The sequence below is a fragment of the Ranitomeya variabilis genome, chromosome 8 (genome assembly GCF_051348905.1).
Source record: "Ranitomeya variabilis isolate aRanVar5 chromosome 8, aRanVar5.hap1, whole genome shotgun sequence".
Classification (NCBI taxonomy): Eukaryota; Metazoa; Chordata; class Amphibia; order Anura; family Dendrobatidae; genus Ranitomeya; species Ranitomeya variabilis.
Window position 1 is genome coordinate 481,312 of NC_135239.1, and position 17,030 is coordinate 498,341.

The 17,030-nt window shown below is 46.0% G+C and overlaps 1 protein-coding gene across 3 annotated transcripts in view; it reads left to right on the top strand.

The window, feature by feature from the left end:
• Positions 1 to 14,885, top strand: part of EFCAB14 (EF-hand calcium binding domain 14) — a 48,673-nt gene extending 33,788 nt beyond the window's left edge. The window contains exons 5-10 of one of the 3 annotated variants that reach the window (XM_077276663.1): positions 8,609 to 8,716; positions 8,805 to 8,849; positions 8,936 to 9,091; positions 9,165 to 9,215; positions 12,326 to 12,419; positions 13,681 to 14,885. In XM_077276663.1, the coding sequence (XP_077132778.1) occupies positions 8,609 to 8,716; positions 8,805 to 8,849; positions 8,936 to 9,091; positions 9,165 to 9,215; positions 12,326 to 12,419; positions 13,681 to 13,799 (573 nt within the window). In that variant the 3' untranslated portion in view covers positions 13,800 to 14,885. Of the gene's footprint in view, positions 1 to 8,608; positions 8,717 to 8,804; positions 8,850 to 8,935; positions 9,092 to 9,164; positions 9,216 to 12,287; positions 12,420 to 13,680 lie in introns of all 3 variants that reach the window. The other 2 variants (XM_077276664.1, XM_077276665.1) reach the window with 2 other exon arrangements.
• Positions 14,886 to 17,030: the final 2,145 nt, after the last annotated feature.

Consider the following 17,030-nt stretch of genomic DNA (forward strand, 5'->3'; position numbering starts at 1 on the left):
TAGGAAAGGATAGGACAGATTACTAGGCGGTCAGTATTAAAACCCTTCAAAAAATATCCACAGCAGATAATACAAAAAGTTCCACAATCTAACTAAAGACATGGAATGTATATCTGCCACTCCAGAGAATCCAACAAGACTGAGAAAATACTGACACAATCTAAGATGGACAAGAAAACACAAAGAATAGCACTGAATTGTGAAGCACACAACATGTGTGCCACAGGAAAAAAAAACAGACACTTATCTTTGCTGATTTGGCAGAAAGGCAGGAGGAACCAGGCAGAGGTCCTACACCTCCCAACAACAATTGACAACTGGCAAGGACTAATGAATCCTGCACGCCTAAATACCCCAGTCAGAACTGCAATCAGCAGATACACCTGACCAGGACTGCAACTCAGGGGCAACTGCATTACCACCTAAAACCACCGGAGGGAGCCCAAAAGCAGAATTCACAACACATTGCAGCACCGATCCAGGCCGCTACAGCAGGGGACAGCAGGGAGCTGGGCGTATGGTACAGCCGGGCACAGCGCGGTAATACCGCCGCTGTGCCCTGTGATTGGCGCGATCTTCGATCGCATCGATCACGCCAATCAGCTCCTGCAGGCCCTGCTGGGCCTGCCCTAGGCTCTGGCCTACGATCGGTGCTATTGCAGCACCGATCCAGGCCAGTACAGCAGGGCACAGCAGCGGTAATACCGCCGCTGTGCCCTGCGATTGGGACGATCGATACGATCGGCGATCGCGCCAATCCGGGGGGGGTTTTGCCGGTGCCTGGCGTTGCCAGGCACCGGCCCTAGGATCGAGTACATCGGTACTCGATCCTAGCCTGCGACCTCATTGTTTCAGCCGCTCCGATTGGCTGAAACAATGAGGAACGCTGTGATTGGCTGTTCAGAATTGATGCAGAAGCAGAACAAAAACTCTAGGGTGTATCAAATATAGATACCCCAAAGACTCCTCAAATATGATCAATCACAAATAGCCAAGGGAATCTCCTATATATAATAAAACATAACTTTTAATAATAATGGTATAAAAACCGTTTCATGGACGACAAATGTGATAAAGTGCAAACAGTGCTCAAAATACCAGTGCAAATTAAAAAAATGGTTTTGTCTCACCAAATCAGTCTCTTTTTTGCAGGAGCTTTCAATTGTACACCGGGGGAGGGGAAAAGAAATATTTTTCTATTCTATCCCGGTCGTGCCCCTGTATTGCTCCTGCCCTGACAAGGGCAGTCCCCAAGTCAGGCTCAATAATTGTACCCACCACAAGTTAGGTAGATTTCCCTGGGAAAGAGACAAAACCATTTTTTTAATTTGCACTGGTATTTTGAGCACTGTTTGCACTTTATCACATTTGTCGTCCATGAAACGGTTTTTATACCATTATTATTAAAAGTTATGTTTTATTATATATAGGAGATTCCCGTGGCTGTTCAGAATTGAACAGCCAATCACAGCGATCCAGAGGCCTGGGGGGCGGAGCCAGGCCCGGGGATGTCGGCGCCATCTTCCTCCAGGTAAGATGGTGCCGGAAATTTAATGCGATCACCGCAACCTAAGTCGCGATGTCGCATTAAACAGTATGACGTACTATCCCGTCAGTGGGAATTAAGGCCCACCCCACCTTGACGGGATAGTACGTCATATGGGATTAAGGGGTTAATGTCTTAACCAGAGATTCCCAGCCAGTCTCAACCTGCTTAGCATCTGAAATCTGACGAGGAAATGCACATTCCGTCCTTTCCTCCTATCCTTTTCTAATCATTACCATACAGTGCATGTCTTTTATCCTTACTACTGTTACTGAGCCACATTCTCAATGGTTAAATTCAGACCCTCAGGACTCAAACTACCCAATTTAAAGATCCAAAAACTTTGTGTCTTTATCAAGTTGCTATAACGATTTGGAGCAGTAACAGCTACTTGATCTATAATTATACGTTTTAAGAATTTTGGGTCTGAAAGTGCAAAAATGTTCGGACACACTATGTTGTTGAAACCCATTGCGTATATTGTGACGATGCTTGTTTAACCCCTTAACGACCGCCGATACGCCTTTTAACGGCGGCCGCTAAGGGTACTTAAACCACAGCGCCGTTAATTAACGGCGCTGTGGAAAAAGTGAATAGCACCCCCCAGAGTCGGATTTTCTCTGGGGTCTCGGTTGCCGAGGGTAGCCGAGACCCCAGAGAACATGATTCGGGGTTTTTTTACCGACCTCCGAGTTGTGATCGCCGGTAATTAACCGTTTACCGGCGGTCGCAACAAAAAAAAAAAAACGCGATGTGCCGTTTAATTTCTCTGTCCTCCGATGTGATCGCACATCGGAGGACAGAGAAATAGGGTCCCCGATGGCCCCCAATAGCCCCCCGATACTTACCTACCTCCCCCGGTGCTCCTCGTGGGTCCCCATGGGCGCCGCCATCTTTTTTCCGGGAAAAAATGGCGGGCGCACGCGCAGTACGCCCGGCACCCGGAAGATCTTTGGGGTCTCGGCTGCCGGGGGTAGCCGAGACCCCAAAGAACATGATCGGGGTCGGTTTGCACCGACCCCTGTTTTGCGATCGCCGGTAATTAATAGTTTACCGGCGACCGCAAAAAAAAAAAAAAAAAAGCGATCTGTATTTCTCTGTCCTCTGATGTGATCACACATCAGAGGACAGAGAAATAGGGGGATTCGGGGACCCTAACATACTCACCCGGTGTCCCTGGGTCCTCTTCTGTCTTCTCCTGCCAGCCGGCTTTTTCCTTATGGCGGGCGCATGCGCAGTGCGCCCGCCATCTGCTGCCATCTGCCGGACGGCAGGAGAAGACGAGTTGGGGCTAAAATTAGGGTTAGAGTTAGGGTTAGGGTTAGAGTTAGGGTTAGGGTTAGGGTTAGAGTTAGGGTTAGGGTTAGAGTTAGGGTTAGGGTTAGAGTTAGGGTTAGAGTTAGGGTTAGGGTTAGGGCTAGGGTTAGGGCTAGAGTTAGGGTTAGGGCTAGGGTTAGGGTTGGGGCTAAATTTAGGGTTAGGGTTAGGCTACTTTCACACTAGCGTTTTTTGGCTTCCGTCGCAATGCGTCGGAGAAAAAACGCATCCTGCAAAAGTGCTTGCAGGATGCGTTTTTTCTCCATTGGCTTGCATTAGCGACGCATTGCGACGGATTGCCACATGTCGCATCCGTCGTGCGACGGATGCGTCGTGCTTTGGCGGACCGTCGGCACAAAAAAAGCTACATGTAACTTTTATGTGCGACGTGTCCGCCATTTCCGACCGCGCATGCGCGGCCGGAACTCCGCCCCCGCCTCCCCTCACAATGGGGCAGCGGATGCGTTGAAGAAACAGCATCCGCTGCACCCGTTGTGCGGCGCTTACAACGCTAGCGTCGGTACGTCGGCCCGGCACACTGCGATGGGCCGAGTACGACGCTAGTGTGAAAGTAGCCTTAGGCTTCTATCACACTTGCGTCGGTACGGGGCGGTCGCAATGCGTCGGCCCGACGTACCGACGCACGTTGTGAAAATTGTGCACAACGTGGGCAGCGGATGCAGTTTTTCAACGCATCCGCTGCCCAGTCTATGTCCTGGGGAGGAGGGGGCAGAGTTACGGCCACGCATGCGCGGAAATGGCGGACGCGACGTACAAAAAAAAGGTTACATTGAACTTTTTTTGTGACGACGGGGCTAAAGTTATGGTTACGGTTGGGGCTAAAGTTAGGGTTGGGGCTAAAGTTAGGGTTAGAGTTGGGATTAGGGTTTGGATTAGGGTTGGGATTAGGGTTACGTTTGGGATTAGGGTTAGGGGTGTGTTGGATTTAGGGTTTTGATTATGGTTAGGGTTGAGATTAGGGCTGTTTTGGGGTTAGGGTTGTGATTATCGTTAGGGTTGTGATTAGGATTATGGATCGGGTTAAGATTAGGGTTAGGGGTGTGTTAGAGTTAGGGTTGGAGTTATAATTTGGGGGTTTCCACTGTTTAGGTACATCAGGGGGGTCTCCAAACACGACAGCCAATTTTGCGCTAAAAAAGTCAAATGGTGCTCCCTCCCTTCTGAGCTCTGCCGTGCGCCCAAACAGTGGTTTACCCCCACATATGGGGCATCAGCGTACTCGGGATAAATTGGACAACAACTTTTGGGGTCCAATTTCTCCTGTTACCTTTGTGAAAATAAAAACTTGGGGGCTAAAAATCTTTTTTGTGGGAAAAAAAAATATTTTTTTATTTTCACTACTCTGCATTATAAACTTCTGTGAAGCACTTGAGCATTCAAAGTTCTCACCACATATCTAGATAAGTTCCTTAGGGGGTCTAGTTTCCAAAATTTGGTCACTTGTGGGGGGTTTCTACTGTTTAGGTACATCAGGGGCTCTGCAAACGCAACATAACACCCACAGACAATTCTATCAAAGTCTGAATTCCAAAATGGCGCTCCTCTTCCGAGCTCTGCCGTGCGCCCAAACAGTGGTTTACCCCCACATATTGGGTACCAGCATACTCAGGACAAATTGGACAACAACTTTTGGGGTCCAATTTCTCCTGTTACCCTTGTGAAAATAAAAACTTGGGGGCTAAAAATCTTTTTTGTGGGGGAAAAAAATATTTTTTTATTTTCACTACTATGCATTATAAACTTCTGTGAAGCACTTGAGCATTCAAAGTTCTCACCACATATCTAGATAAGTTCCTTAGGGGGTCTAGTTTCCAAAATTTGGTCACTTGTGGGGGGTTTCTACTGTTTAGGTACATCAGGGGCTCTGCAAACGCAACATAACACCCACAGACAATTCTATCAAAGTCTGAATTCCAAAATGGCGCTCCTTCTCTTCCGAGCTCTGCCGTGCGCCCAAACAGTGGTTTACCCCCACATATTGGGTACCAGCATACTCAGGACAAATTGGACAACAACTTTTGGGGTCCAATTTCTCTTGTTACCCTTGTGAAAATAAAAACTTGGGGGCTAAAAAATCTTTATTGTTAAAAAAAAATATTTTTTATTTTCACGACTCTGCATTATAAACTTCTGTGATGCACTTGGGCATTCAAAGTTCTCACTACACATCTAGATAAGTTCCATGGGGGGTCTAGTTTCCAAAATGGGGTCACTTTTGGGGGGTTTCTACTGTTTAGGCACATCAGGGGCTCTCCAAACGCGACATGGCGTCCGATCTCAATTCCAGTCAATTTTGCATTGAAAAGTCAAATGGCGCTCCTTTGCTTCCGAGCTCAGCCATGCACCCAAACAGTGGTTTACCCCCACATACGGGGTGTCGGCGTACTCAAGACAAATTGTACAACAACTTCTGGTGTCCATTTTCTCCTGTTACCCTTGGTAAAATAAAAATTTGGAGGCAAAAAGATCATTTTTGTAGAAAAAATGTGATTTTTTTATTTTCACGGCTCTACGTTATAAACTTCTGTGAAGCACCTGGGGGTTTAAATTGCTCACCACACATCTAGATAAGTTCCTTAAGGGGTCTAGTTTCCAAAATGGTGTCATTTGTGGGGGGTCTCCACTGTTTAGGCACATCAGCGGCTCTCCAAACGTGACATGGCGTCCGATCTCAATTCCAGCCAATTCTACATTGAAAAAGTAAAACGACACTCCTTCTCTTCCAAGCTCTGCGGTGTGCCCAAACAGTGGTTTACCCCCACATATGGGGTATTGACGTACTCAGGAGAAATTGCACAACAACTTTTGTGGTCTAATTTCTCCTGTTACCCTTGTGAAAATAAAAATTTGGCAAAAAGATCATTTTTGTAGAAAAAATGCGATTTTTTTATTTTCACGGCTTTACGTTATAAACTTCTGTGAAGCACTTGGGGGTTCAAAGTGCTCACCGAATATCTAGATAAGTTCCTTAAGGGGTCTAGTTTCCAAAATGGTATCACTTGTGGGGGGTTTCCACTGTTTAGGCACATCAGGGGCTCTCCAAACGCGACATGGCATCCGATCTCAATTCCAGCCAATTCTGCATTGAAAAAGTCAAACGGTGCTCCTTCACTTCCAAGCTCTGCGGTGCGCCCAAACAGTGGTTTACCCCCACATATGGGGTATTGACGTACTCAGGAGAAATTGCACAACAACTTTTGTGGTCTAATTTCTCCTGTTACCTTTGAGAAAATAAGAATTTGTGGGCGAAAAAATCATTTTTGTGAAAACAAATGCGATTTTGTATTTTCACGGCTCTACGTTATAAACTTCTGTGAAGCACTTGGGGGTTCAAAGTGCTCACCACACATCTAGATAAGTTCCTTAAGGGGTCTAGTTTCCAAAATGGTATCACTTGTGGGGGGTTTCCACTGTTTAGGCACATTAGGGGCTCCCGAAACGCGACATGGCGTCTGATCTCAATTCCAGCCAATTCTGCATTGAAACAGTCAAACGGTGCTCCTTCACTTCCAAGCTCTGCGGTGCGCCCAAACAGTGGTTTACCTCCACATATGGGGTATCGGCGTACTCAGGAAAAATTGCACAACAAAATTTGTGGTTAAATTTCTGTTTTTACACTTGTGAAAATTAAAAAAAATGGTTCTGAAGTGAAATGTTTGCAAAAAAAAGTTAAATGTTCATTTTTTTCTTCCACATTGTTTCAGTTCCTTTGAAGTACGTAAAGGGTTAATAAACTTATTGAATGTGGTTTTGAGCAGCTTGAGGGGTGCAGTTTTTAGAATGGTGTCACACTTGGTTATTTTCTATCATATAGACCCCTCAAAATGACTTCAAATGAGATGTGGTCCCTAAAAAAAAATGGTGTTGTAAAAATGAGAAATTGCTGGTCAACTTTTAACCCTTATAACTCCCTAACAAAAAAAAAAATTGTTTCCAAAATTGGGCTAATGTAAAGTAGACATGTGGGAAATGTTATTTATTAACTATTTTTTGTGACATATCTCTCTGATTTAAGGGCATAAAAATACAAAGTTTGAAAATTGCAAAATTTTAAAAATTTTCGCCATATTTCCATTTTTTTCATAAATAATCGCAAGTAATATCGAAGAAATGTTACCACTAACTTGAAGTACAATATGTCACGAAAAAACAATCTCAGAATCAGTGGGATCCGATAAAGCGTTCCAGAGTTATAACCTCTTAAAGTGACACTGGTCTGAATTGTAAAAATTGGCTCGGTCATTAAGTACCAAATTGGCTCTGTCACTAAGGGGTTAATCTAACCTGCATCGTCTGAATAGTGCGACCCACATATTGTAGGCCGTACGTGTCTTGCAGGAGATAAACAACATAAGTGGAAGACAGTCCACCCTGCAATTGATGGTGAAGCTTTCCCCAGTGGTTTGTGATCTGAAAGATGTGGCTCCAGCAACAATTGTGCTACAGCACAGACCTTTTGGGGTGTCGCAATGTCTGTGCTGTAGCTGCATGTTAGATTAAACAAGGATCATCACAATATACGCAATGGGTTTCAACAACATAGTGTGTCCAAACATTTTTGCACTTTCCATCAGAAAGACCCAAAATTCTTAAAACTTATAATTATAGATCAAGTAGCTGTTACTGCTCTGAATCGTTATAGCAACTTGATAAAGAAATAAAGTTTTTGGATCTTTAAATGTGGCTAAGTAACAGTAGTACGGATAAAAGACATGCACTGTATGGTAATGATTAGAAAAGGACGGAATGTGCATTTCCTCGTCAGATCGCAGATGCTAAGCAGGTTGAGGCTGGGTCACCACTAGCATGGTAGGACATTAATAAAGAAAGAAAAAATAAATGGATCAACTCATATTTTCTTTGTGTTCTTATAGTTTTAAATACGAATTTTATATGCTACAGTATAATCTGTTATTAGTATTTTTAGATTGTGTGATAAATAGTTTGTAAAAAACGTTTTGCAGGTGAATAGGGGGTTTAATCACTTTGAAATAGATTAGCTTTTGGTTAAATTTTATATTTTATGATATTGCTATATTTTACATATTTCTACATCTGTATATTGTACATTTTATATCACTATTAATTGATCATTTTTTTACTTAATTTTTTTTTCTTGGTTTTATTGCTGCATTTCTGACAGCTGACTGCTTGTATACAAAGGGTTAATCAACATCATTGAATGCTTCCATCCCATTGGTCACTACCCCTATTTAATGTGTCACTTCCTACACTGTAAATCCACCTGAGGAAGGTAGCAGTCCGCTGCCGAAACGCGTAGTGGTTCAATAAAAGGTTTGTTTACCACTAATCTATTGCAGTGTGCTCTATAGCCATAGCGCTCCTTAAATTGACCACTTTTTTTTTTTTTTTTTTTTAAACTATAAGTTTAATTACACACAGCTGGACTCCAATGAAGGAGTAGAACCATCTCAAGGAGGATCACAAAGAAATGGAAAGCATGTGACTTACATGAGTGTCTGAGCAAAGGGGCTGAAGACTTACGGCCATGTGATGTGATATTTCAGTTATGTGATATTTAATTAAAGTTGCAAAAATTTAAGATGGGGTGCAGAGTGTACATTAATGAGAAAAAAATGTACTTTTTGAGTTTACCAAGTGTCTGCAATGAAACAGTGAAAAATGTATAGGGGTCTGAATACTTTCCGTACCCACTGTATTGTTTGCATAGAGTATGCAGTGCCTGCTTTTCTTCTACTACAGAGTGTGGCTACTTTGGGCAGTACGTTGACCAGTGTCCATCATGATGTGGAGACATTACAGATAGCAGCAGAGGAACAGAAGAAGAAAGTAGAGGCTCTTCAGAGCGATGTGAGTGGCCACCAGTAGATCGCTTCTCTCCACGACACCGTCCATTTGGGGAGGAATGCTTGTTCACCTTCATGGTCATCTTTTGCAGGTCACATCTGAGCCCTCAGCTACAGCCATAAGTAGTGTTCTTCAGGTAGGATCGCTATCACTCACCTTCTCTGTCCTGGGTGGTATGGTGTCTGGGGTGGGATTATGATTGCTTCCTATTCTATGCTGCAGGTTCAGGACTCCTTGGAGAGTCTGAACAGCACTTTGCTGATGTATGTGAAGCAGAATGACCAGCGGCTCCTCCACATGGACTTCACCATGGCTAACCTAAGCCAGAGACTGGCTGCCCTAGAGAGCAGTCGTCTGCATTATAAGGAGGGTGGTATGGTGAGTGTCTGATCCAGTGGCCTATGTCTTTGGTTTGGTAGCTACAGGCTCAGCAAAGTATCCTTGTTTCTAGGTGGAAAATTCAACATATTCAAGTAACGCAAGCCGAGCGGATGCCTCCGAGGTAAGAGCCAAGTGCACGCCTACCGTTGGAATGACTTACAATCATGCTTTGAATTATTAAAGTTCTGCAACAGGGTTACAATGGAATACAGGGATGCACAATCCCTCGGGGGTTTGCAACCAAACATGTTCCTCTTACCATTGGCTGGCTCACTGTGAAAAAATGAAAAACAAAATCCCTTCTGTGATGGCTTCTAATTGCTGCTATATGTAACCCTGGGTGCTTCTGTTTGCCAGACCCTGTATTACTAGGCTCTCGTGCTAATGCATTGTAGGCGGTGGGTGAGGAAAATGTAGCCTGATGGTTGTGCACTCTTGCAGCTTTTTCTGGACCCCCTCTTTATGTAGGGTATTGCTCTAGTTTTGTTGGTTACGGCATATTGGTAATCTAGGAGAAGGATTATTATTTATTATAGCTCCATTTATTCCATGGCGCCTTACTTGTGAGGAGGGATATACATAATAAAAACAAGTACAGTAATCTTAAACGATACAAGTCACGTCTGATCCAGGAGGAAAGAGGACCCTGCCCGTGAGGGCTCATAATCTACAAGGGATGATGGAGGATACAGTAGGCGAGGGTAGAGCTGGTCATGCTGTGGTTTGGTCGATCAGTGGTTACTGCAGGTTGTAGGCTTGTCGGAAGAGGTGAGTCTTCAGGTTCCTTTTGAAGGTTTCCATAATAGGCAAAAGTCTGATATGTTGGGGTAGAGGGTTCCAGAGTAGGGGGATGTGCGGGAGAAATCTTGTATGCGATTGTGGGAAGAGGAGATAAGAGGGGAGTAGAGAAGGAGATCTTGTGAGGATCGGAGGTTGTGTGTAGGTAAGTACCGGGAGGCGAGGTCACAGATGTATGGAGGAGACAGGTTGTGGATGGCTTTGTAGGTCATGGTTAGGGTTTTGAACTGGAGTATTTAGGTAATGGGGAGCCAGTGCAGGGAGGGATTGACGAGAGAGGCCAGGGAATAGCGGGGGGGACAGGTGCCTTAGTCGGGCAGCAGAGATTAGAATAGATTGGAGGGGTGCAGATTAAGGGGTGTCATCCAACTCACTAGGCATGACTGTGAGAATGAGAAGAGGTGCGTCTTGGACATGTGGGTAAGCCAGTGAATCAGAAGTGGAATATAAATATATGGCTTCTGTTTTCTGAGATTGCTTTCCCTACTCAAACCCCCCCCTACAGATACTTTCAGACTCCACCCTGCTTCCCCCAGGTGCTGCCTTCACACTCCATTCCTCCCTGCTCCCCCTAGATGGTAACTTCATACTCCTCCATGCTCCCCCAGATGCTTTCTCCAGACTCCTCCCCCAGACGCTTCCTCCTCCCCCACATACTTTCTCCAGACTTCTCCCTCCCCAGATGCTTTCTTCAGACTCTTCCCTGCTCCCCCAGATGCTTTCTCCAGACTCTTCCCTCCTCCCCACATGCTTTCTCCAGACTCCTCCCCCACATACTTTCTCCAGACTTCTCCCTCCTCCCCAGATGCTTTCTTCAGACTCTTCCCTGCTCCCCCAGACGCTTTCTCCAGACTCCTTCCTCCTCCCCCACATACTTTCCCCAGACTCTTCCCTCCTCCCCAGATGCTTTCTTCAGACTCTTCCCTGCTCCCCAGATGTTCTCCAGACACCTCCCGCAGATGCTTTCTCCAGACTCCTCCCTTCTCCACAAGACGCTTTCTCCAGACTCCTTCCTCCTCCCCCACATACTTTCCCCAGACTTCTCCCTCCTCCCCAGATGCTTTCTCCAGACTCCTCCCCCAGACGCTTCCTCCTCCCCCACATACTTTCCCCAGACTTCTCCCTCCTCCCCAGATGCTTTCTTCAGACTCTTCCTTGCTCCCCAGATGCTTTCTCCAGACTCCTCCCACAGATGCTTTCTCCAGACTCCTCCCTTCTCCCCCAGACGCTTTCTCCAGACTCCTCCCACAGACGCTTTCTCCAGACTCCTTCCTCCTCCCCCACATACTTTCCCCAGACTTCTCCCTCCTCCCCAGATGCTTTCTTCACTCTTCCTTGCTCCCCAGATGCTTTCTCCAGACTCCTCCCACAGATGCTTTCTCCAGACTCCTCCCTTCTCCCCCAGATGCTTTCTCCAGACTCCTCCCACAGATGCTTTCTCCAGACTCCTCCCTTCTCCCCCAGATGCTTTCTCCAGACTCCTCCCACAGATGCTTTCTCCAGACTCCTTCCTCCTCCCCCACATACTTTCCCCAGACTTCTCCCTCCTCCCCAGATGCTTTCTTCACTCTTCCTTGCTCCCCAGATGCTTTCTCCAGACTCCTCCCACAGATGCTTTCTCCAGACTCCTTCCTCCTCCCCCACATACTTTCTCCAGACTTCTCCCTCCTCCCCAGATGCTTTCTTCAGACTCTTCCCTTCTCCCCCAGATGCTTTCTCCAGACTCCTCCCACAGATGCTTTCTCCAGACTCCTTCCTCCTCCCCCACATACTTTCTCCAGACTTCTCCCTCCTCCCCAGATGCTTTCTTCAGACTCTTCCCTGCTCCCCCAGACACTTTCTCCAGACTCCCCCCTCCTCCCCACATGCTTTCTCCAGACTCCTCCCCCAGACACTTTCTCCTGACTCCTCCCTCCTCCCCACATGCTTTCTCCAGTCTCCTCCCTCCTCCCCACATGCTTTCTTCAGACTCTTCCCTCCTCATCCATACTTTCTCCAGACTCCTCCCCCAGATGCTTTCTCCAGACTCCTCCCTCCTCCCCACATGCTTTCTCCAGACTCTTCCCTCCTCACCCACATACTTTCTCCAGAATACTCCCTGATCCCCCCCCACCCAGTGCTTCCTGCAGTCTCCTACCTGACCCTCTCTGAGATTCTTCCTCCCTACTCCTGTTTCTCCCCCTCTCCAGATACTTTGTGCAAACTCCTGCTTGCTCCCCCCACACCATGCTTTCACCACGGTTCTTTTTCAAGACTCTTCCCTTCCCTCCCCTCATTATTTTTCCAGACTTTGTTGTCCTCCATGCTTCTTTCAGTCTCCTGCTTTTCTTCCCCAGCTGCTGCCTCCATTCCTCTTTGTGCAATGCTTCACTATCTTTTCTTATGCTCTGTTGAGGTATCTTATCCATACATTACTGATTGTTGTCTTCTAAGAACCCAAAGCAAGAAGATGTTTCTGACATCCAAGAGCAGCTGCAGCTCATCCATGTGCTGACTAATGCCCCAGACAGTGACAAGATGAAGGCAGGTTAGTGACATGGAGCATAAACCACAAAAGAAAATTCAGACCCTGATTTCTAGTCTGAGCTTCTAATGAAACTGCAGCTTCCCGGTCTCTGGACTGCTCTGCGGGGTAGAGTTTGGGTAAACCATGCCTATATGAGCTCCTGGAGCATGATCTGGGTAATGAGTGGCTGGCCCCAATCCAGGCCCCCAAATTCCTGACCCACTGAAGAGCCACTTTAATTGAAAATAAACTGATGATTAATTAAAGAGGAGCGGTGACCATTGTCATTGACGATGTGCACGTGTCTCGTCACCAGCGCTCATGCACAATGGCTGCTATGCTGGACACACGCCTTTATGGCCTCTTTCCAGCAGCTAATAATAAATCCATGCCACTTACCATCCAACCAGTGAGCAAATGGCTGATTTGACAGTTTATGCAGATATGAAAAACACTTGAAGCAATGGGCCAGAGCATGCACGCTGTATACGGACAAGGACATTGAGATAAGAGAGTGCAGCTACTTTATTTTACAAGATGCATCCGAGACTTTACAGGTTTTTGCCGACTTCCTCACGAATAGTCTGAACTGGAGGAGCAGATGTGTCCATTCTATACGACATGTGCTTCGGTCTCCTGCTCCTTCATCAGCAGATGTGAGACTGCAGTCTGTGCGCATGGCGAAGCTCTTATGCTTCTGTACTATGATCATGGTTACAACACTTCTACTAAAGTAATTGCCAAAGAATCGGCCATGCTGGCTCCATGCCATTTGTTGTACGTGGTGGTGGTCTCACTTCATTACATCCTTTGGAAGATTACCAATTTTCACGCTTCCGCTGTGCTTTGTTGGGTGTCACATGAATATATTGATGCCCTTAATTGATCCAAACTCAAGAATTGATCCAATGAGAAACCTAAAGGGCAAAGAACATTCCCACTGCACCACCAGCGTGTTCCTCAGGCCTGAGACATGCAGCAGCTGTGATGGGCATGATTGAAGTTAATGTTGAACCTCCTGGCTCGTGGGGAAGAAAATGCTGGCCAATTGTTCTGTGTGTAGTGCCACATCTCGTTTTTGGCCCATACGTTATGGGTTTCAGACTGGAGCTTGAAGCATTATTGGTGTTTTAAAATAAAACAGTATGCACCACATTATGCTGAAATTTGAGGAAGAAATGTTGCAAAGTATTACAAGCTATAGGTGGTGCGTAGGCAGAAGACACTGCCTGTAATCCATCTCGAGGAGGTAAGTGAGTCTGTTTCTTGTTGTTTCCTACAGATGATGCAGTGACATCTCCACCACAGGAGAAAAAGAATCCAAGAACAAGACGACGACAGCAGCGTGACTTGTTACAGGGAATTTCTACAGGACAAGGCAAGGCTATGCCTCTTCACTGAGACTGAAGGTTCCATTATGTTCTGAATCCTGATGGCAGCTTAAATCTCTTCTCCCTGGCGGTAGCAATTTTGATGTTCCCTCCTGGGGCCATTGGTGTCAGCTTAGGCTGCCCCCTCTCCTGGATACATTGTGAAATGGGTCAGTTGTTAACCCTAATGACTGCTGTCTTTTAGCTCTCCAAATATTGAGATCTTTATGAAATCTGCCCTTTGCATCTATGTGACAATTTTCCTTCCATGATCTCCCGCTCTCACTCATTTGGGGTCTACTGCATTGTCAGTTTTTGAAGGCGTATGATCGCAATGGAGACAATCGTTTCGCACTGACAACTGAATGCGCTGGTTTGTGTGTAGCTGGCCTGTGCTGACTGTAGGACCAGCCTGTGTACCCTCATTCACCGGCAGCACTCAGCGCTTGAGTCGGCTTCCACAGCAATAGGAACGCAGACGTTTTATCATTTGTGTGAAAACGGTCTTGCAGTTCACATGGACTTGCCTTAAACTTGTCTTGCACTTTACCCTTCTCACGTCACATAGTGATAAGGACTCTGCTCTTGCACTGAGTTGCAGTGTCTGCTGGGAACTCGGCCTGGGATCAGTGGGCGATCGATTGAACACAGTCTAGAGATGAATAACTGCGGAAAATGTTACTGACCCTGGCTTCTAAAAACCTGCAGCAATTATAGGGTTAATTTTCAGCTACATTTGACACTCATAATATTTGGGCCAATCTTCGGGGATGCAGATTACTCAGATTTGGGCCCAGTTTTCTGTTTAATGTTCTTTGGTGACACTTGTGTCCTGAGATGGTGTAAAATGTGAAGGCCCTACTGCTGAACAGTGCGATGTGTAGTATTCATACTGGTAAATTATGCAGCGATTCTTACCTCTGATAAGTGCACTTTACATGATGAATTTTAATAGGAAGGTCTTCCATACAAAGCTGTAACCAGAGCGTAAATACCAAGGACTCTACTGGACGTCAGCTCCGCTCCAACAAGGGAGGAAGAAACTTGGAAACTGTCAGAACATGTAATAAACTCCAAAGTTGTACGTTGCTCTAATAAAACTGTTTATATTAACGAAGAGATGCCAGAGCATGAGTGAGACAAAAAGCTGTGTACGCTAGCTTTTCATCTAAATGGGAAGCTCTTTCTTTCCTTACATTGGGTTCAACATTCTGCACATAAGATTCTGTCTGCCTGCGGTCACTGGAGGAGAGAGGCTCCCTGTATACAGACATACATAGGATCCTCTCTGCAGTCACCACTAGGGGGAGCTCCCTGTATACAGAGATACATAAGATCCTCTCTGCAGTCACCACTAGGGGGAGCTCCCTGTATACAGAGATACATAAGATCCTCTCTGCAGTCACCACTAGGGGGAGCTCCCTGTATACAGAGATACATAAGATCCTCTGCAGTCACCACTAGGAGGAGCTCCCTGTATACAGAGATACATAAGATCCTCTCTGCAGTCACCACTAGGGGGAGCTCCCTGTATACAGAGATACATAAGATCCTCTCTGCAGTCACCACTAGGAGGAGCTCCCTGTATACAGAGATACATGATAAGATCCTGTCTGCAGTCACCACTAGGAGGAGCTCCTGTATACAGAGATACATGATAAGATCCTGTCTGCAGTCACCACTAGAGGGAGCTCCCTGTATACAGAGATACATGATAAGATCCTGTCTGCAGCCACCACTAGGGGGAGCTCCCTGTATACAGAGATACATGATAATATCCTGTCTGCAGCCACCACTAGGGGGAGCTCCCTGTATACAGAGATACATAAGATCCTCTCTGCAGTCACCACTAGGGGGAGCTCCCTGTATACAGAGATACATAAGATCCTCTCTGCAGTCACCACTAGGGGGAGCTCCCTGTATACAGAGATACATGATAAGATCCTCTCTGCAGTCACCACTAGGAGGAGCTCCCTGTATACAGAGATACATAAGATCCTCTCTGCAGTCACCGCTAGGAGGAGCTCCCTGTATACAGAGTTACATGATAAGATGCTGTCTGCAGTCACCACTAGGGGGAGCTCCCTGTATACAGAGATACATAAGATCCTCTCTGCAGTCACCGCTAGGAGGAGCTCCCTGTATACAGAGTTACATGATAAGATGCTGTCTGCAGTCACCACTAGGGGGAGCTCCCTGTATACAGAGATACATAAGATCCTCTCTGCAGTCACCGCTAGGAGGAGCTCCCTGTATACAGAGTTACATGATAAGATGCTGTCTGCAGTCACCACTAGGGGGAGCTCCCTGTATACAGAGATACATGATAAGATTCTGTCTGCAGTCACCACTAGAGGGAACTTCACGTATAATAATAATTTTAATAATAATTTTATTTATATAGCGCCAACATATTCCGCAGCGCTTTACAAATTACAGAGGGGACTTGTACAGACAATAGACATAACAGCATAACAATAATCACTGTTCAAAACAGATACCAGAGGAGTGAGGGCCCTGCTCGCCAGCTACAAACTATGAGGAAAAGGGGAGACACGAGAGGTGGATGGAAACAATTGCTTTCGTTGTTTGGACCAGCCATAGTGTAAGGCTCAGGTGTTCATGTAAAGCTGCATGAACCGATTATCAGCCTAAATATGTAACAGTACAGACACAGAGGGCTATTAACTGCATAAAGTGTATGAGAACATGATGTGAGGAACCTGATTATGCTTTAAGTTTTTTTTTAATAGGCCACACAGGGATAGTTAGGTTAATGCATTGAGGCGGTAGGCCAGTCTGAACAAATGCGTTTTTAGGACACGCTTAAAACTGTGGGGATTGGGGATTAATCATATTAACCTAGGTAGTGCATTCCAAAGAATTGGTGCAGCAGGTGTAAAGTCTTGGAGACGGGAGTGGGAGGTTCTGATTATTGAGGATGTTAACATCAGGTCATTAGCAGAACGGAGAGCACGGGTAGGGTGGTAGGCTAAGACCAGGGAGGAGATGTAGGGTGGTGCTGAGCCATGGAGTGCTTTGTGGATGAGGGTAGTAGTTTTGTACTGGATTCTGGAGTGGATGGGTAACCAGTGTAATGACTGGCACAACGTAGAGGCATCGGTGTAACGGTTGGTGAGGAATATGATCCTGGCTGCAGCATTCAGGACGGATTGGAGCGGGGAGAGTTTGGTAAGAGGGAGGCCGATTAGGAGAGAGTTACAATAGTCCAGACGAGAATGAATAAGTGAAACAGTAAGAG